This window comes from Aedes albopictus, chromosome 1 (genome assembly GCF_035046485.1).
Source record: "Aedes albopictus strain Foshan chromosome 1, AalbF5, whole genome shotgun sequence".
Classification (NCBI taxonomy): domain Eukaryota; kingdom Metazoa; phylum Arthropoda; class Insecta; order Diptera; family Culicidae; genus Aedes; species Aedes albopictus.
In genome coordinates, this window is record NC_085136.1 from 152778876 (window position 1) to 152800330 (window position 21455).

The window sequence follows — 21455 nt, forward strand, 5'->3', positions numbered from 1 at the left end:
AAACATGTTTCATGGAAGTTTGAACGTTTTTGCAAATAAAAAACCTCCTATGGAACCGCAAAACCAAGGACGTTGTACGATTATGCTTTGTCAATAGTTTGCTCAAGGTATCACACATTACTTGGCTATATATCCACAGCCACTTTTGGCATAATACCGGGATCGATCGAGTTTGTTTCAAAAATTTCCTTTAAAACCATGTTGTTCTTTTTCTGTCAATTTCTAATTGCATCCCTCTATATTGAGAAACAATTGCGTTTATCTATTTCAACTGGAGAGTTACTGAATTACCGAACAAATGATGTACCATAAGTTATTTATGTACCTAACTGCCGTAATTCTGCAAAATGACGTAAGCGCCATTCAAAATTTCAATATTTTTTGGTATATTATATACAATATCTGGTGTAAAAATATCACTGTGGTATTCCTGCTATATAAGAATGCAAGATCTAGTCGAAATCTATCATCTATGGATAGAAACATAGAGGATGAGCAAGAGCTTTATGCATAATAACCAAAAAATTGGCCAAAACAGTCAATGTCGCTTACGTCACTTTGCAGAATTACGGCAGCTAACGAGTTGATTGTTTCAGCACGAGTCGTACATTTATTCAACGAGGCTTGTCGAGGTATGATCTTGCAATGTATACTAATTTGCAAAAGTTTCGTAATATTTTTAATTTTCGAATATTGCAATTTTCGATTATAGCCTATTTCTTTCACCCATCGTAGACATCTTGAATGCTTGCGGCAAGGAATCGAATACAGTGGCATCGTAAAATTCTAGTTAGAGACAAATAAAGTGCATACTAATTACCAAGCGCCACAAATTTGCAGTTTCACGTTGAGAGGGCGCTACTATTTAGTAGATGGCTGCCAAGCATTATAGGATAAGGAACCGCAGGAAGATGAACAACCGCAAGTATATTTACTTGCACCGGGAGGTATATGAGCATGACAATACCATTCGCGTGTCTTTCACTACTGCTCCGATGGTGAAGCATTCTTGAATTCATCAAGTTTAAAACAGTCCTGTTCAGGACTACCAAACATTTCACTGAAGAATTGTGGAAACAATTTATTACGATATTATTTCTTATATGCTTGCCGGCCCTAAGCACCATTATGGGTGCTCAGGGCTGAAAGTAAATAAATTTCTCAAGTCTAATTCACTCGTCTTCTTAATCTTTACTATTTCATCAACATTAAACAATTAGCAATCTTAGTAAAACGAAATATCGATTAAGGGTGGGCACTTTTTACTTGATCGTCAGAAAACGGATCTGAATCAACCATTTTGTGAAAATAATCAAACTCTCAACGTCTTGTTTGCGTTGACGTCTTCGAGTTCTTTGTTGGCTATTTTTCGCTTGCGATGCCATGTTCTGCGTACACTGATTAGAATCAAACTATAGATCAATACACCAATAAATCAATGCAGATTTCACACTATGTCAATGTATATTTTCACCCACTGACTGTATCGGAGAAGGCCTTTCAATCATGTTGGGTGTTTCATGATATTCCCTATCACAGACATCATTTGCCATGCCATTGTGTTGGGACAGGTGGGCTTTAGCCGGAAATTCTGTAGTGCAGAAGTGGAATTGTGGAAAAGTTATCACGGTTATTGGAAGATGCCTGTGGAAGTAGTAAGCGTGAAGCGAAAGAGTGAGATAGACGAGGACACGATAAACCCGTCGAAGAGGAGGAAAGTTCGTGTTGAGCAGTTCACCGAGTGGGATGCTGAGGACAAACAAGGCAATGTTTATGAAAGCCATGAGAAGGAAAAATATGTATTATAAACTCTCAGGGCCATCAAATCAAGGCCACCGACAAATATCTCAGCAAACTGAAAAACTGATATATCAATGCAAATTACGTTTGTTAGCTGATTCTCTGTAAAACAGTACCCGAATCTCAATAATAAGCTTCCACAGTTGCTATGATCTCGGTAATGTTGTTTGTCTAGCACTCGGCTGTGCGAATCTCGGTGAAAGTTTGAGAAAATTCTGATATCGTGGCTAGAGTGTGTATATCATAATCACTATTCCAGTGTCTGGTGTAATGGTTAGAACAGTTGACTATCACGCCGAGGACCTGGGATCGAATCCCACTCCCGTCAAACTCGCAGAATGTGAGTTCTTCCTTCGGAAGGAAAGTAAAGCATGGGTCCCGAGATGAACTTTAGCCTAGGCAGGGCTAAAAATCTCGTTAATACAGATAAAAAAAAAACTATTTCAGTCCTTCACATGGGAACAAACGGTTTGGACATAACTGAACACACTAATTCACAAATGATCACTGATCCACATATTTTGGTGAACAATTTTTAAATAGTTGCAATGAAAAAGACAGTGTGTGGTATCTTTCAATTACCGTAATCTGGGGGTTTCACTTTTCCTCTATTCTTTTGGATAAAATCAGGCACATCGCATATGACTCAAACAAATATTCTTAACACATGCGCCAAGTGGACCTGTTTCAAGTTCCGCACACGAAAGTCTTACAAGAAGCTGCTACATTTTATAAAAAAAAATGCTCTAATGGGCAATGGCTAAATTTGAAAACTTTCAATCCGAGGTGGAGCTGATGAATCAATGACATAACATTCTAAGAAAGGAAAATTATTGAGCACACCAAATTTGATGACACTAGATCTGAATAAATTTGTCAAATTCTTACAAGTGGTGTATTTTGTGCATTAAAAGTAAAATAAAGTTTTGTAAGTTACAGGATGACCCACATTAAACGCTCAAATGTAGGCAATTTCTTGGAAAATCGTCTAGTTTCCGCAAAAATATGCTATTTTTATATAAAACTTATATGATAACATCAATTTAACTCAAAGCTTATTTCAATAAGCCTACCATGAATAAATTAATGTGTTTTGTGAGTCATTTAATAAACAAGGCGTGGTGGGAGGCGAATTTCTAAAAGGCAGTGTTTTCACCCTATTTGAAATACACATCCAAAAAAGTTGATAATTTTCCGTAAAATCTGTCACATTTGGCATAAAAACCTTCACAAATACTTCAATTATGGTCACGCAATTGATATACGTCAATAGTTTCGATTGCTTACTAAGGAGTGTATCGGAAATTAACTATAAACATTCAGGATGCTCTATCTCGAAGCGTGTTTGGTCTTATCAATTCGGTTCTTCTATCAAATCTTCACAATACAGTCAAGTTTAGAACAGCCTGAAAAAAAAAATGAAAAATGTTTAGCATTATTGAAAATATTGTAGCATCTCACAAATTAAAGTTTTGGACAAATTGTTGTTTTTTTAAAATTTTTCAGCGTTTCAATAACCTGTAGCGATTAAAACTTGTACGGCGAAAAATCCAAAAAATATTAATTATTGTTAGCAGTTATGTACACATAACATATCACCGAACACCAACTTAAAAAAAAAAATTATGATCGAAAAAACCCTCAACATTTAAAAAATGACCTATCCTAAAATAACACTAATTTTTTGTCGAACTTTGACAGTCTGTTTTAAATATCTTCAAAGGTTATACAATTCCGTTCTCTACTAAAGCTACCTCATCGTTAAGTTTAAAAACATTTCCAATTAAAAAAAAATGAATCATCAATTTGATGTATTTTTTATTTGCGTAATCGTGCTTTGAATGAGCATCAAAAAATAGGGTCCCTGAAAAATGACCTTTTTTCATTTTTAAGAATTGCGCTAAAATGGAATCGAATTTTTTCTTGAAAAAATTTTTTTACCTATATTATCAGCAATCTGGGAAAGAATATATTTGCGCTAATATATCTTAAAAAATCAAAAAAAGATTCCATTTTTTCCGCAATTTCAAATTTTTAAGAGGTGTCCAAAATTTCAAGATCATGCGTTTAAACTTTGAGATTGATGACCATGTAAAATAATTATTTTTACAAAAGCAAAAGTGCCATTCCTTTTTCTGAGGATTTATATAGTACCTCCAAAAATAAAATTGTTTATAACTTGAATAAATTGACTTAAGGGCAAAGTCTTCGGTATACCAATCCGTGTGGTCAATTAATGATTTTTAATGAAACTCAACGTACATATGTACAGATGGAAATATTATTAGTAAAATTGCGAAAAAATCCACAGCTCAGGTGAGATTTGAACTCACGACCCTTATACGCTAGACAAGTGCTTTTCCAACTAAGCTACCGAGCCAATTAATGACACGGCATTTTGGTTGGTACAAGGTAATTCCAATCTCATCGATCATGCTTCATCTTTCCCTTAAATTTCACCGCAAATATATCCATCTCTTATGTACACATGCATGAAGAGCGATGCGATTTATTTACTGTTGAAACTGTTTGCCTAACTTTCAGTAAATAAATCGCATCGCTCTTCATGCATGTGTACATAAGAGATGGATATATTTGCGGTGAAATTTAAGGGAAAGATGAAGCATGATCGATGAGATTGGAATTACCTTGTACCAACCAAAATGCCGTGGCATTAATTGGCTCGGTAGCTTAGTAGGAAAAGCACTTGTCTAGCGTATAAGGGTCGTGAGTTCAAATCTCACCTGAGCTGTGGATTTTTTCGCAATTTTACTAATAATATTTCCATCTGTACATATGTACGTTGAGTTTCATTAAAAATCATTAATTGACCACACGGATTGGTATACCGAAGACTTTGCCCTTAAGTCATATTCGAGCTTCTACCTCTTCTGTAGTAATCTGTCGTATATGAAAGAGTGCGAACGACACGTTGGTCGCCTACCAGGTTTCAATTGTTCTTCCTCACCACAGTCGGTGATGAAGAGACGCCTGAAAGTTAGGCAAACAGTTTCAACAGTAAATAAATCGCATCGCTCTTCATGCATGTGTACATAAGAGATGGATATATTTGCGGTGAAATTTAAGGGAAAGATGAAGCATGATCGATGAGATTGGAATTACCTTGTACCAACCAAAATGCCGTGTCATTAATTGGCTCGGTAGCTTAGTTAGAAAAGCACTTGTCTAGCGTATAAGGGTCGTGAGTTCAAATCTCACCTGAGCTGTGGATTTTTTCGCAATTTTAATAATAATAATTCCATCTGTACATATGTACGTTGAGTTTCATTAAAAATCATTGAATAAATTATTTTTAGGATGTTTTGAACATATATAGTTAATTTCCGATACAGTCCTTACTACTTCCATTCAAACAGAATTGTGGCATCCTCAGCGGTTGCAGGACGCGGATCCCATAGTGATTAACTTCACTCCGCTGATCAACTAGCCCCCAGATTACGGTACCAAAGTAAATGTTTTAAATATGTACGACTATGGATTTTATCAGTCAACGAGATTGAAACTTTTGCTTTTGGAAACGCCTGAACGTATGCAATTTTCTTACTAAATGTTGAGCTGCAACATCCGAACTTCAGATGTGTGTTTAATCAAATCTAACTAAGAATAACAAATGCACAACATGGATTTTTCAAAGGTCGGTCGACTACAACAAACTTGTTAGAATTTGTTAATTACACCTTATGTGTAATGGACAGCGGTAACTATATTGAATCACTTTACACCGATTTCAGTAAGGCGTTCGACAGACTTGACATTCCAATGTTGATTTTCAAGCTTGATAAAATGGGAATCGAGTCAAGACTACTTAAATGGATCGAATCGTACTTAACTGACCGATTACAGATAGTAAGATTTGAGGGGAAGAAGTCAGAACCTATCAACGTATCATCAGGAGTTCCCCAAGGTTCACATTTATGGCCTTTGCTTTTCATATTGTTCGTAAATGATATCACGTATATTCTAAAACATCTCAAAATCCTTATATACGCTGATGATATGAAACTCTTTAAAGAAATAAAAAATGAAGAAGACAAAGAATGTTTTTTGAGTGAAATACGCATATTTGACCAATGTTGTAGTAAAAGCCTGCTGCAGTTAAATGTGAAAAAATGTAATTCAATTACGTACAGCAGAAAACATAGTACCGTAAAACGGGGTATCATTGATCGGCGGGGTAACATTGATCAGCTTGACCGACCTTATGAAATGTTCAAACAAGCATTTTACATTGAATCAGTTTCTTCTATCAAATGGTATATCGTAATCTGCTATCATTTAGCTATTAAATGTAATGAAATTAATGGAAATTGAATTTCATAAACATTGAAATTTCCAAAATTGTGTTTCGTAACGCGATGAGATACATTGCCAAACATCCATGCTTGGCGTGAATACTAGATACAATATGAGGTTCGAAATCATTGTATTATATCAATACGATATCCTAGAGTTGGATTTAATAAACAAAACTTTTATGAAAATGCGTTTTTATAATGAAATATACGATTTATTAAAAGTAGGCTATCAATTCCTTGAGACATGGCCTACCTTAAGGCGTTTTTCGCGGTTTGGAGGATTTTAATCCTAAAATAACTCAAAAAGTACATAACTTATAAGAATTTGGACAACATATTTGAAATCAGCGACCTCGAATTTGGTAAGTAAGGATATTTTCATCACAAACGAACATTGATCACTGACATGATCAATGTTACCCCAAATTAACAAAATCAAACATTAGATTAAAAAGCCTATTTAAACATGTTTTAAAGTTATACAATACTTTTTCGAGTGGCTTAACACATACTCAGAGGGCCAGTACTTGTTTTAAAAATATAAAACATATAACCTTTTCTTTAACAAGAGAATTATTCAAGATAGATCGAAAATTCTGATCAATGTTACCCCGGATTACGGTACACCACCATTAATTGTATCTTTAGGAAACCAAGAAGTTGAAAAGTGCAATAGAATTAGAGATTTAGGTGTTATCTTAGATTCCAAATTAACTTTTACCGATCATTATAACGCTATCACTCATAAAGCGACTAATATGTTAAGCTTCATTAAGCGTTTTAGCTACAACTTTCAGGACCCATACACGATTAAAACATTGTACGTCGCTTATGTAAGATCAGTTCTAGAATACTGTAGCATAGTATGGTCCCTACATGGTAACACATGTGGATCGAATCGAATCAACACAAAAGCAGTTCCTCCTATATGCCTTACGCAAGTTAGGTTGGTCAACAGTTGGCCTCTTTCGGGAGAAAAAGCGCCGCCTGGAAGAAGCGGAGTGTGAACAAATGGAACTGCTGTGCCGTACCCAAGAAACATGGAAGTTCTATCAGAAGCTCAACGCATCCCGCAACGGCTTCGTGCCGCGAGCCGAAATATGCAGGGATAACACGGACGAATCTTGACGGATGGACGTGAGGTGATCGAAAGGTGGAAGCAGCACTTCGATCAGCACCTGAATGGCGTGGAGAACGTAGGCACGGGAGCCCACGGTAACGGAGGAAACGACGACGCCAGTGCAGCGGAGGACGGAAATGAACCAACTTCCACGCTGAGGGAAGTTAAGGATGCCATTCACCAGCTCAAAACCAACAAAGCAGCTGGTAAGGATGGTATCGCAGCTGAACTCATCAAACTGGGCCCAGAAAAGTTGGCCACCTGTCTGCATCGGCTGATAGTCAGGATCTGGGAAACCGAACAGCTATAGGAGGAGTGGAAGGAAGGGGTAATCTGCCCCATTCACAAGAAAGGCGACCATTTGGAATGTGAGAACTTTAGGGCGATCACTATTTTGAATGCTGCCTACAAAGCAGGCTTGGCATTGGTCACCGTTAGTTCTCACTGTCAAGCCACCCTGAGAAGTGTTTCGTTTTCACTGCCACACAATCGCAATAGGCTCATCAAGTCGCCGTAGTATGTAGTCAAGCCGAAAAAACAAACTGTTTGTCGGTTGCGTTGTTACCTCGGGGACTGCAACAATCATGCTTCATGTTTTGCGTAACGTTCGTTTGCTCATTGAATTGACGGTCATGACGGTCGTGGCAAAAAGGCAGCAGTATGTCGACTCCAAATAACACATATGGAAATATATTCTAAGTTTAGTAAAGCCATGTGAAGATAACTATCAATAAATATGTGTAAAATGGGGTTTGTCAATAAAGTTTCCATAACTACACCTTTACGTACGGTTCATGTGCATAAATGATAGTCTCATATGCATCTCAAGGGTAAATGAGAATTATTGAAGCATATGGTGTACATTAGGAAGGTTCCTTGAAAGGTTTCCTATTTAGTCATAGTGGTTATTTGAGATAATTCAAAATTTTGCATCACTTCAAGAGTTTTAATGAGAAGATACATTCAATATCTTGCTAATAAAACTTTCATATTTTCACTATGGCCAAATAGGGTACCATTATAGCCATTACCCTACATTAAAAAAATGCTATTGAACCGATGAGCGCATACATTAATAAATCACGCATCGATAGAGGAGGTTAATGCAGATTGTAATTGCAATTTATTGGCTTTGCAAAAAAAATGTACGGGATGGTTCTTATTTTACCTTCTATTCCACTATCGATTTGGAACTCTGCATAAAATCCCCAAGTTGTAAAAACAGCATTCATTTAGTATGAGCCGTACATTTATCCAACTCGACAAGCCTAGTTGGATAAATGTACAAGCTTTGAAAATATCGTATTAATACAACTGGTTGCATAAAAATATATTTCGGATTAACTCCGGCTCTAAAGGATATTTCCTCCACTGCTGCCGCAACCTCGCTGGCCTCCAATACTTTTGTTATGCTCGGTTTCATCGTCGGGGCATATTGGCCCCTCCGGCTCCAAAGGGTTAAACGATCTACGACACCGATTGATTTCGTTCTATTTGTTTTCTGTCGTGCTCACTTCTAACAAAACCCCTTTAATAGATTTGTTAGGGTCTGTTCATTGCTGACCAGCTTCGTATTTGTATTGATAGTGGAATATGACATTGTAACTAATTATTGAAAGACACGGGAGAAGTGTAAATAAGTTTTATTTAAAGCTATGAAAAATAAAAAAATAGGTATGAAAAATAAAAAAAAAACAAAAAATAGTTATGAAAAATGAAAATAACGCAAAGATAGTAACTTTAGGATATGCTTATGACAAATGCTTCGCTTTCAAATCTTTCCAGTCATAAAGCGATGGAACTTTTTTTTTTGAAAAGATTGGCATTCAACTTGATAAGTAATATCTCTTCAAGAGTATCATCGGCGAGCTCGGTTCTTGCGTCTGATACCACCAAAGCAAGTGCACTAAACGCACGTTCCACAGACACCTGGTTTGACGGTGTTGCCAGAATAACCAAGGCCACTATGGCTAATTCAGGTTATGTGGTCCTTTTCAGCAACCAATGGCTCCAAACATCATAATCATGAGGCTTTCGTGGTTCAATTTCTAGCATCTTGAGTTGCTGCATAATTTTAGTTTTGGGATCTTGAAGCGTATCATCTTTTGAGCTGGACCCACCGAACATCTCAGCCAAATAGCTATCGATGTCATTGGTAGAGTTGGAATCTTGTGTTTGCCTGGTATCGGTAGTTTTTTCTTTCGTTCTGAAGGCTTCAATTTTTTCCCATAGGCTTACAACGTAGTTCTAAAACATGTTAATCTAAAAATCATAAATTCGATGTTTTGATTCACTATAATTATACCTGAATTTCTTCTTTCTCGTCCGGGGTAAAAAAACGTGGAGTTCAAGTACGTAAATCTAGGGTCAACGAACAAGGATACTTTGAACAGCATGTTGCTCTTCAGACTCGCCAACCTTACATTAAGTGCCTCGATCAGTGAGTAGGAGAACGGATTACTCTGCATAATTCGGAGGTCGCGGATCGCTAGAATCCATTCCATGCAAAAGTCAGGGAAAACTTGATTATTGCTCTGCAATGTCTTTGTCATAACGTGGAGGGGTTTGAACGCAGATTCAAAATCATGACAGAACTGCCAGTCTTCTTCACTCAGTGCTAGAATAGTAGAGTGAAGTGATGTATAAGTTATCAGTATAGTTGTAATGAAAAATAAATTACCTGGTCTGGAAATTTTTCGCCCATCTTTTAGAAAGCCACCTCTTGTTTGATAAAGCTGTTTATCAACTTATATTTTCCGCTCCACCTTGTTGGGCACCAGAGGGGGGGGGGATATGATACTTCATTCGCGTCGAAAAAGTATTTGTATTTTATTTTCTTCATTTGCTTCGAAAAATCTGTTATTTTTTTAATATTGCAGTCCGTATTTGATACCACATCATTCAAAGCTAGTTGGAGCGTGTGTACCAAGCATCTCACAATATTGAATTGCTTGCTCAGGTCAGTCGCCATGGCTTCTAGAAGCTCCCCTTCTTTTCCTCCAAAATCATCAGATAGCTAATAAGCTAATAAGCGATACTTGTTTTGTTTTTACTTTTATATTTTTTGTTAGGAGTGAGCATGCATGATAACAATCAGACCGAAAACATTTACTACTCTGGGAGTTATGTCATAAAGTTGAAAAAAGTAAAAAAAAACCGATGGTAACAAAATGTGTGAATTTTTCAAAAATAGGGTGTTCAGGAACTTACGGGAAGAAGTGTAAAACTTTTTACATTTTTCAGAGATACAAATTGATTGATTGTTAATAGTGAGTGTCATATTTATTGAACATCACGGAAAAAATTTATCAGATTCCTGATGAAGAAAGGAATGCTCAACTGGCTTTATGTAAGAAGTTTTACGATGAATGAACCACATAATCTGCAAAACTGATCGTCAACTATACGAGCGTGGCTTTATTTTTAACAAATACATTATTCGCAGGTAGAAATTCTGAATGATTCGTATCCTTATCCACATAAACCCATATATAATTAATAAGAGTATTTGAAAAAAAAAAAAATGTTTTACCTAGAGTGCGAGTGACTGCTTCATTTTCCAGGAAGAATTGTGCATCAACGCCAAGGATATGGCGCCCGTGACGCGAGGCCGAGTCAATGCGTAAGCAGAACAGGGTTCCCGCCATTTCCCTCTTGATGGTTTTCTCCAGTCCAGCGGATCCGGTGGCCAACAGAGTTTTGATATTCTTCCAAGTATTCTTCCTGTTTATGCGCACTCCGAGAGCCTCCTCGATCGGATCCAGCAGCATTTTCAGGTCCTCCCATTCGAAGCACCGCATGGGAAGATGATGCTCTGTTGTAAATGCCATACAACCTTCTACGTACCGCTGAGTATCGATGGCTACTGGAACCCTCGCAATTACTCGTTTCTTGCTCATCGGCTCCGCTTCCGTAGATAAGCCATTAGCACTGGAAGCCACAGGGTGCACAGTCCGGAAGTGGCGGATAAGGTACCGTACTCGTCGATTTTGCAGCAGTACCTACCATCTACATTTTGAATAAAACTCCATGCGATGGACGCATACGTACGCTTCCCTGGCCTTTGGGAATTGCTTGTAGTGCCATGTCTTAAGATATATTCACTAGACATTCCAAAAATCAACCATAGTAAACTAAATATTCACAAAAAAGTTGAACTAATTACCTATTTTATTACTTGGGAAGACGGCAACGAATGAAGGTCAAAACGATGACGGTTCGAACGACTGACGGTCAGGTAATGCAAAACTCATTCATTGTTACCTGTGGTTTCTAGGTCACGAGTGCTTGCCTTAGTGATGCGACACATGGTTGCTAACGTCATGTTTGATTACGAGGCATCGTAGCACCGAAAACTAAGCACACTTGTGAATCTCATGACCAGTGTCGCGAAGCATCAGCGTACAAGTCACAAAAAAGTTGATGAACACCAAACTTGTATCACCCTGTCTCTGCGGTTTCTGATTCGCTCTCTCTACAGTCGCTAACACCAGAAAAGACAGAATCCCATCATAGTCACCCGGTCACCCTTGTTTTGCTACAATCATCCTGACTTGGATACGGCTCATGTGAGTGTCATGACCTAGGTCATGACTCTCTCCGTCGCCTCAAGCAGATGCACGCGCAACAGCATGTAAACTATGCATGTGTATTATCACAAGCACGGTACTACGTCATAAATCCTATTCGTTTTGCATAGCTCAGTTTAAACGCAAACATTGAGCGCACCACGCAGTTCGCCCTGGCTACGGCAAACGCTCTCACTTCACCCGTTATGCATCGTTGTTCACAGAGATTGATTCTCTAGCAACCCGCCTGAAGCATACTCAGCAACTGCTATCGCTGCAAAGCTGCGAAGGGTGGAACCCACAACATGTTTGTCATTCCAGGCATGACATGCTGTCTGGTTCGTATCACCTTGGGAAAAGTGACTCCAGAAAGCGGTTCAAGTGATTGTCTCGTGATGGTCGCGATTATTCGCAAGACTGCTCATGACCAATGCCAAGCCTGCTACAAAGTGCTATCCCAAATCATCTTCCGTCGTCTGTCACCTGAAACAAATGAGTTGTTGGGAAGTCGACGGCCGTTCGACAACGGACCAGATCGTTACCGTACGGCAAATCCTCCAGAAATGCCGTGAATACCAGGTCCCAACGCATCACCTGTTCATCGACTTCAAAGCGGCATACGACAGTATCGACCGCGCAGAGCTATGGAGAATCATGGACGAAAACGGCTTTCCTGGGAAGCTGACTAGACTGATTAAAGCAACGATGGACGGTGTGCAAAACTGCGTAAGGGTTTCGGGTGAACTATCTAGTTCATTCGAATCTCGCCGGGGACTGTGACAAGGGGATGGACTCTCATGCCTACTCTTCAATATCGCTCTGGAAGGTGTGATGCGACGAGCCGGGCTCAACAGCCGGGGAACGATTTTAACAAAATCCGGTCAATTTGTGTGCTTTGCGGACGACATGGACATTATTGACAGAACATTTGGAACGGTGGCAGAGCTGTACACCCGCCTGAAACGCGAAGCAGCAAAGGTCGGACTGGCGATGAATGCCTCAAAAACAAAGTACATGCTGGTAGGCGGAACCGAAAACGACCGCATCACCCGTACTCCGCCCTTCAACCAGGACATCGTACTCCTTTTTGGCTAAAGCTAGCGAATTGTGGAGCTTTAGCTCCTCCTCTAGCTTGTGCTCCTCTTGTTGAACCTGTTACCTGCTCGATAGCGGGTACACCAGATACTCGTAATGGCGATCTCGCCAGTCTCCTAGCGCGAACGGGTTCAACGCCGCGCCGTTCCCTGTGCCTCTCCACTACATGGGTTACCCAAGCAACACACATGTTATAATGGAGTTTGTTGAAATAACGTAAAATAAACTTCTATACAACCAAAACTTGCGCTGTCGTAACTTTTATATAACATGTGTGTTACTTGGGTATGGATTTGGCAGTCATTCCTGTTGGGTCCCCTTTAGAGCCGCTATCCCTTACTGCAAATGAAGTAGTTGCCAATGATCCTGGTGGTTATCTATGCAAGCAAGGAGGCCACCCGAGGGTTGGCATAGGCCTTTATGGGGTCTGAGCTCAGAGTAGGACCAGCGCTAATCATCTACTGAATCTACTTCTACCCAATTTGTTGCCTAAGCTTGGCACAGGTCAGGAACGTACTTTAAGGGCACGCCATGGTTTTATAGGACGGAAGACAGCGCCAACATTAGCCCATCCGCCATTTCAAGTCAGTGTCACCCGACCTTACTAAGATGATAGAATGCCGTCGCTACCACTTAAGGTGGTAAGTACACAGTGATGTGTGGTGGATATGGATTGCTTAGGAATGAATCCCAGGCTTCCAGCTAGACCTACTGTACGCTAGGCACCGAAGTATAGTTGCTATGTAGCCAACAAGGTAACAAGATATAATCTCCATCACTACTTTAGTGAAATTTCAATGCATTTTGGATGCCCAAAAAAGGTACACGGCAGATTTGTCTTGGTAGGATGTCAAGATATCCATGGCACAATATTTGTATGACTATTGTCCTCTAGTTCTATTTACGCTTATTTCAATTCAATTGCAACGATGAAAACAATACCTTGTTTACTCTAAATGCTTGATTGCATAAATATTTATTTAAACGCTTATGTATTCGTTGTTACGTCATACTGTGGGAAACAAGACTACCATATGTACAACTTTAAGGTTAAAATGTGATCTGTGTACCAACATCGAGCCATAAAGGCAATTGCATCTTTATTTTTTACTTGTAACATCTGCCTCGCCGTTGACTTCAGTCATTACAACTCTGTTGCCAACCACCTCACAGTATATAAACAAATAAGCAGAGGAAGATCTCTGCTCGAGCTCTGACAAAGTGACAGGCAATAAAATAAACGAAACACAAAATCGCATGTGGGCATTCGGAACACAGAACGGTGTAGGTACTGAACTGACACGAATGTGATCCGCGGGCATCATCAGCAGCCGGTGGCCAGCCAATGCCCTGCCTGCACTGCACTACACTGCCCTGCCTTTGCCTACCTTCGTTCCTTTACCTAACCAATCAACCCAACCGGAGCAGCAGCTGATGCGCGTTTAACCGAGCGAATCGCAGAAAAGAAGAGCGCAGTTAATTTCACGGCCTTCCAAGGCCGTTCAATGCCGTTTTCTTGACGCATCGCCGAACCGATTCTCGGTTGGTCGACATTGCCCTCAGCAAGAATTCGCTAGCGAGATGGCGTGCTTCCACCTTTGCGTGGTTTGAATATTGTTGGCTGTGGGTTGTTGGGTAGGTATATAGCCTTTCGTGAAACTGTGGACAAAGGATAGAAATTCCAATTCGACCGATCGTGATGAGTTCCTCCGGTGGACTTCACAGCAATGAGTTTGATGATTTGCAGATCTATAACCGCTGGAATGCGGTCGTTAATCAACGATATCAGCGGCAATTTAACGGTTCGTTTGAGGTTTCAAACAACAACACCTTTCGAAGAAATCAATGTAATTCAATTTGACAGATCCCATTAGGAGATGTCTAATCCGTAAAAGTAATTTAAATTATGCTTCATTTCAACGTTCAGTAGTACAGTGAGAAAACGGTAAGCATACTTCCTGGTACTGAGTCAAACGATTTGTGATATTAAATTCGGAAAAGATTCTTTATATGAAAACTAAACGTTTCATAATTGTTCGTAAAAAGCAACAGCTACTAAAGGCAATATATTCATAGCATTTTCGTTTAGTGGCAAACCAGATAGAATTTTCTACACACAAACAAACATAAGGAACTGCACAGGATCGCAGAATGAAATATGACAACTATTAACTTCCCATTAGGCAAATTTAAATCCAGATGGATGATTGCGGCGCGGCGTGCTTCCCGGATAGAAATTACATTCCATCCAAATTAACCGGTAGACCTCATCTTTCAGTTCCAATGTCAGGTTCATACCATTAGCCGGAATTCGCACGGGTCAGAGTTATGAATTCCGATCTTATCGCACCACTTTGCCTCGCATAATAGTGGCACAGAGGCGTTCCGACAACACCGCGCTCGTGTACCTCGTTCTGATGTTTACACCTTCATTCTTTATACCATTCGCCACTTTGAAAGTGGCTTCACACAACACCACAGAACATGCAATGAGCTCCGAACGGAGGTGACTTGTAATTATTAGTTTCCTGAAATAAAACCATTAGAACAAAACATGCAGCGGATTCATGCACAGAACTGGATCGTATTTTGCCATTACCCCGCCCTTATCCATGTGTGTACTTACTGGTTACCATTGACTTCGCTTTGGCCCAACCGAAGCGTGCAATTTATAGAGTGATCGCAAATAGGCTCAGCTTTGGTAGGATTCGTACACAGCCACCACCCACAACATTGAGAAGCGTGACTTACGGTTTCGATCATTCACATCTGGCAACGGTCGGTCGGTGGTTCAAGCGGTACCTGCATTAAAAATCTATGAATGAAAGTGGGTTGGTTGTATTATTGAGAGCATTCTCTGAGACACTGCTGATCACTTGTACGCGTGAGTAGGAAATAATACGGCTAACTAAATTTAACAAGACGGATATTAGTTCGTTGAAACACCATGAAGCAACTAATATGAACCAATTTGCTTGATTTTTGCACGGTTCAATTCAAGACCAACAATTGAAAAGGCCGCAGCAACATTTTGTAAACAAACATGCTTCTGTCGATTCAAGGCCTTCTGAACTTCCCCCACACACCCCACCACACTAACAGAAAGCGCAGAAAAAGTTACGAGAATCGTCTTAAAACGTATGAGAATAGTGGAAGAACTTAGGAAAAAATGACTGAACTGTCGTTCGTTTAAAAAGAACGGTAGTTCTTCGTTCTCTAGAAAACAAGAAACAAAATATCCTTTGGAATCGTCTATTCAGTTTGTTTTTTTTGTCCATAGAACGAAGTTTGGTTCCACAAATATCTTTCCAATAATTCCATCTGATATTGCAATACCTAAATGAGAATTCACGATTTTTCGTACAAACTTGCAGGAATTCGACTAAATCTATTTTAAAATTATACCTCAAACAGTACCCAGTCAACACAAAGCCTTATACGATGTACAATAGGATGCTAAAGTGGAGGCCATATGCGTACCTGCTCCCATTTAACCGCGTGTAAAGTGTGCGTATCGTCTCCACTTTAGCATCCTACCCAACATCATATGCAATCGTGTGTTGACTGGGTATTCAATACCTACCTAAGTTATTCTAAGGCCAACTTTGAATACCTTTTTAATACCAAAATAAGGTATTTTCGAACACGAATATCTGACCAATACCTAATTTTGGTATGATACCTGGGCCAGGTCTGCCCGAGTTATGTGCCAGTTATTCGCTCCTGCTATTGGAAAGGACGGTTTGTTCTTAAAATAACAAATTAAGTTATTATTTAGTTATTTTCCGCAGCAAAGTTAGTTATTATTCTTGTACTTTAAGCCAAGCTTTTAGCTCTTATTCCCAATGAACTAATGTTTAAGCTTAAACAAATTGACCGTTAGTAGTGTAGTTAGAAGTGCGAACCGAATTCGGCAAAAACTAGTGTTCAAGAAGTCGATTCCAACGTTTTTTTTTAAATAGTTTTTCGGACGGATTATGCTTCCACAAAGGCTTTCAAAACGAACGCGATTAACACTTCTAATTCGCTGAAGAAGATATAATACACATCGAAACGTCGGATGAAGGAGAATATCTGATCGTTTGATTGCAATTGTGACTGCCACGCCGAAAATCATCCCAGCTGTCCAGATACATCAGTCGAAAGCCCCTCCAAACAACTGATTTAGTGTAAAGCTAATTCAGCAACTTTAGGTCATGACAGATAATAAGTATGTCATCTGCATACGCTAATGTGATTGGAAGTATGAAAAAAAAAAAACATTCTATTCCTAATGAAATCTCTGGGAATTTTTGCTTCATCTTGCAAAGGACGTAATGCATTATGATGGTGAAAAGACGCGGGCACAGCGGACAGCCTTGCTTCACTCCTTTGCCTCCTGAGCAGGAGAAAATAGCTGCAGAATACCAAACTCAGGTATGCAGAACCCAATACCTACAACCTGAATGAGGTGGTAAGTAGCCCTGCATAAGAGGTAAAATAAATAAAATAAATAAAATAATAACTGGTGTGTATTCTAGGAATACCACGTGAATAATGACATCAGGTATTATAATACCTCAATAATAACCGACGATTTTCACATAAAAACGGTGCATTTCTCATAATTGCATAATACCTCATGCAGTCCTCAATACCAAACCAATAACTCATTGAGGTATTTTTTTTGTGGACACCTCAATACCTACATAATACCAAAACAGGTTATTTCCGCGACCAGGATAACCGACCAAGTCCTTGTCTTGGTACGATACCTGACTTTGGTATGCCGCAGTTAGAGCATCGCCACGGGAGTTCTCATCGCTATCCCTATTATACTACTCCTTTTCGGGTACTATTTTAGGTTAGCACCCCGCCTTCCCAACAGTGGTTTCTATTTTGGGTTTAGGGACTTCAAAAACATATTGATTTTCCACCGTGCGTTGCTAAAAGTGGTCCACATCGAACGTAGTGCAAACTAAAACAAATGAAATAGACTTTTGATGAATCCTGCATGATAACCCTAGTTTGTGTTAGAAAGGAATCGTTCAAGAAACTTTTTGAGCGATTTCTGCCAGAAACTTTTTACGATGACTGCAATTTGAATTGTCATTTTTCGCAACTGCGTGCTGCAATCGAAAAAAAAAACACGGTTTCTTCAGCGAATTTCCCATGCATCAAGATAAGCTGAGAAAATCCTTCTGAACTGCAAAAAGCACACGTAGGATTTTTTCTGGAGGGGGCCCAGGGAGGGCTGACTTAAGATGACTTCTATGCGGCATGGTCTCCCATATGTGAATATGCCACGCCGAAATTGCAGTTTTGAGGAATCAAAACGGCTTTTTTAGGTTTGTTCCTAGTTTCGTAAACTATATGAGTATGAGCAATTTCTCCAGGATTATTTCCCAAGTGTTGTGATTCCATCATGGATTTCTCCAGAGATTCATTCAAGAATGCATCGAGTGATTTCACCAGACATTTTTTTGGGGATTTGTCCTGAGATATCTTGCGAGGTTCCTCTAGTGATTGTTTCAGTGCTGTTTTCACGATTTCATTCGATAATTTTTCCAGAGATCCTTTAAGGTATTTCTACAGGTATTCATTCAGCGATTTCTTCAGGGATTTCTCCATATATTCTTGCCAGAATTCCACTAGAGTTGCCTTCAATATTTTTATCTGAATTCGTTCGATGTACAGGGGTTAGACAAAATGATCGGGACAGGCAAAATTTTGAATTTCCAAAAAATGTTCAACTAGTTGTAACTTTTTGAAAAGTGCATCAAATCTTCTCAAATTTTCACTGTAAGTAGTTCAACTAGCTGTGTGGTCAAAATTTGGAAAAGATCGTGCTATTCTGTACGAAGTTATAAGGATTGTAGAAAAAACTTTAAATAGCCGATAGCCAACTTTGAGCTGTTATATCTCAGGATTCAATGAACCGAACGCAATGAAATTTTGACCATTTATGACTTATGTAATGAGCTATAAAAAAAACTTTTGACTTAACTTAAAATTCTTTACACGGAAGAAAACTATAACGATTAGATTAATTTTCTAATAAAACACCAAATTATTCAAAATTTCAACATCGTTTCAAAATTCAAGATGCTAATTAAAGTTCACAAAAATTCCCTCTAATTGATTTGACTATAAATATGTTTTGAAGGAAAATAACAAAATTGTCAGTAATAAATTAAAAAAGTAATGGGTTGCCTATTAAAATAGACCAATTTACTAAAAAGTTATAAAATAATTTAAATCGCTATAACTTTTTCTCTTGTTAAATATTTCAAGTTAATTCAAACGTTTTCCAGAGCTTATCATACAAGTCATAAATGGTCAAAATTTCATTGCATTTGGTTCATTGAATCCGAAGATACAACTCAAAGTTGGCTATCGGATACTTATAGCTTTTTCTAGAATTTTCATAACTTCGTGCAGAATAGCCCCATCTTTTTCAAATTTTGACTACTGATACACAAGTAGTTGAACAACTTACAGTGAAAATGTGAGAATATTTGATGCGCTTTTCGAAAAGTAACAACTAGTTGAACCTTTTTTTTTAATTAAAAATCTTGCCCGTCCCGATCATTTTGTCTATCCCCTGTACTTTATACATTCCTAAAGAAATTCCTCCAGGAATTCACTAAGAAAGCTCTCCTGTTAAGAGGTTTTCTTAGGAATTCCTTTTGGCATTCATTATTTATTTATTTATTTATTTATTTACCATTTACATCAACAGGCTTGTGTATGCCCCAATGATGTGTACCTAAAACTAAGCTACAAAAGCATTTGACAACTACGACGAATTTCCGTAACAAAAACAGAAATACAATGAAGGTTCATACACTAACTACAATTTTATCAGACAACGTGTATCATTTCTAAACTAAACAGTGCAAACAGATAACATAACAGAGCACATTAGAAAAACATTACATCAAAATAAAACATTTTAATCCCTCTGAAATCACGTAATTCACAATATAGAAACAAATTACAAAACATCGGGTTTCCACGGGCATCTCAATTTTTTAAACTCTCGAAATCTAATGTTTTTAGGCCAAGTAGATGACATCATTGCGGCAGATTTCCATTTACGATTTAATACTATTTTGAAAGAAACATAGTCAAGTGCACTGCAATCAACCCATCGTGGAACTAATTTTCTAACGTTAATGCGTTCATTTTCAAAAGTGCCCAAGCAGCGGGAAACCATGAGATGCACATCTTCCTCCGATACGCTTCCATCGATGTTAGTCAGCAACAAATCGAAGTTCTCGTCGTCGCAAATCGAATCAGGTAACCGACTCGCAGTATCAAATGCGTTTGATATTTCACTTGTTCCTTCTTCCTTCTGCCGCGATGAGTTCGGTGTTGAATGGCATATCCTGGTATCCGAGTGATTGTTCTCATGCGACGTAATCACCGACAAAATAGATGCAACTTTAGCTTTCAGTTCATCTACGTCACGTTGTAGTACGTACGTTGGCTCCGGAACGGTAGCGGCGATCGGTTCATTCATTTTCTCACTATGTTCTTTTCTCCACTGTACGAATTCAACCAAACACACATCGCACATCCAACAGCTATTCTTGTTCGGAGGCGACACGGCAGCGAGCTCGGCAGTGTTTAATCCAACACAAGCGGCATGGTAAATTGCGGCACACAATGCATTGCAATATATGTACGGTTGGTCTTTTGTTACCACTGGAAGAAGGCATTTTTTGCATTCCATAGCGAGATTTGTTGAACAAATTAATTACACTTTTTTCGTCACAACGGTAGCGGATATGAATTGCGAAATCCCTCCAAGGATTCCTTCAGGAACTCCTCTAAGAGTTTCTCTATGCACTCTTTTTGGGATTCCTTCAGGATTTAAGCTATTTCTTCAAAACTTCCTCCAGAAACTTCTTCTGGAATCCCTCAGATATTGATCCTTAAATTTCTCACTGAGACTCCACTAAGAATACTTCAAGGGTTGTCTCTAGAAATCCCTCAAGGAATTGTTCGGAATTCCCGCTAGAGATTCCTCTAAGAATTCCTCCGGAAATCCCTCCAGATGTTCCACTAGAGATACCTCAAGGAATTCTTTCTGAGATTCCTCTAGAGATTCTCCAGTGTTTCTTGAAGAAAATCCTCCAGAAGTTCCTCCAGGGATTCCTCATGAAATTAATGCAGGCATTCCATCAGGAGTTCTTGTGGAGATTTCTCAAGGATTCCTTTAGGAATTCCTCCAGAGATTCTCAGATGCTCCCATAAAGATACCTCAAAGAATACCTCTGAAGTTACCTCAAGGAACACCAGGGAGTCCTCTAGGTTCTTTAGTGATTTTTCAAGAAAATCCTCCAAAAATTCCACCAGGGATTTCTCTACGGATTCCTCCAGGGATTACTCCAGGAGTTCCTCTGGAGATTCCTCCAGGAATTCTTACAGTCAAGTCTCCAGGAATTTCCAGGGATTTCTCCAAGGATTTATCCAAGTATTTATCCAGGATTTCATTCAGGGACTTCTCCAGGAATTGAGAATTCCATCAGGAATTCCTGCAGAAATTCCTCCAGAAATTGATCTTGGACT

The 21455-nt window shown here is 38.9% G+C and overlaps 3 protein-coding genes across 3 annotated transcripts in view; 1 reads left to right on the plus strand and 2 right to left on the minus strand.

The window, feature by feature from the left end:
• LOC109412946 (uncharacterized) overlaps positions 1 to 21455 on the plus strand; it is a 72707-nt gene that overhangs the window by 43123 nt on the left and 8129 nt on the right. The gene's annotated exons all lie outside the window — the stretch shown is intronic.
• On the minus strand, positions 4348 to 11135 carry LOC134284852 (uncharacterized). The gene is given in 3 exon segments (XM_062844285.1): positions 4348 to 9449; positions 9491 to 9982; positions 10769 to 11135. Coding segments are annotated over 3 exon segments (1287 nt in total). The 3' UTR covers positions 4348 to 9021.
• On the minus strand, positions 19717 to 20787 carry LOC115260661 (uncharacterized). Its single transcript, XM_029861804.2, has one exon. The coding sequence runs from the start codon at positions 20614 to 20616 to the stop codon at positions 19876 to 19878; it is 741 nt and encodes a 246-aa protein (XP_029717664.1). The 5' UTR covers positions 20617 to 20787; the 3' UTR covers positions 19717 to 19875.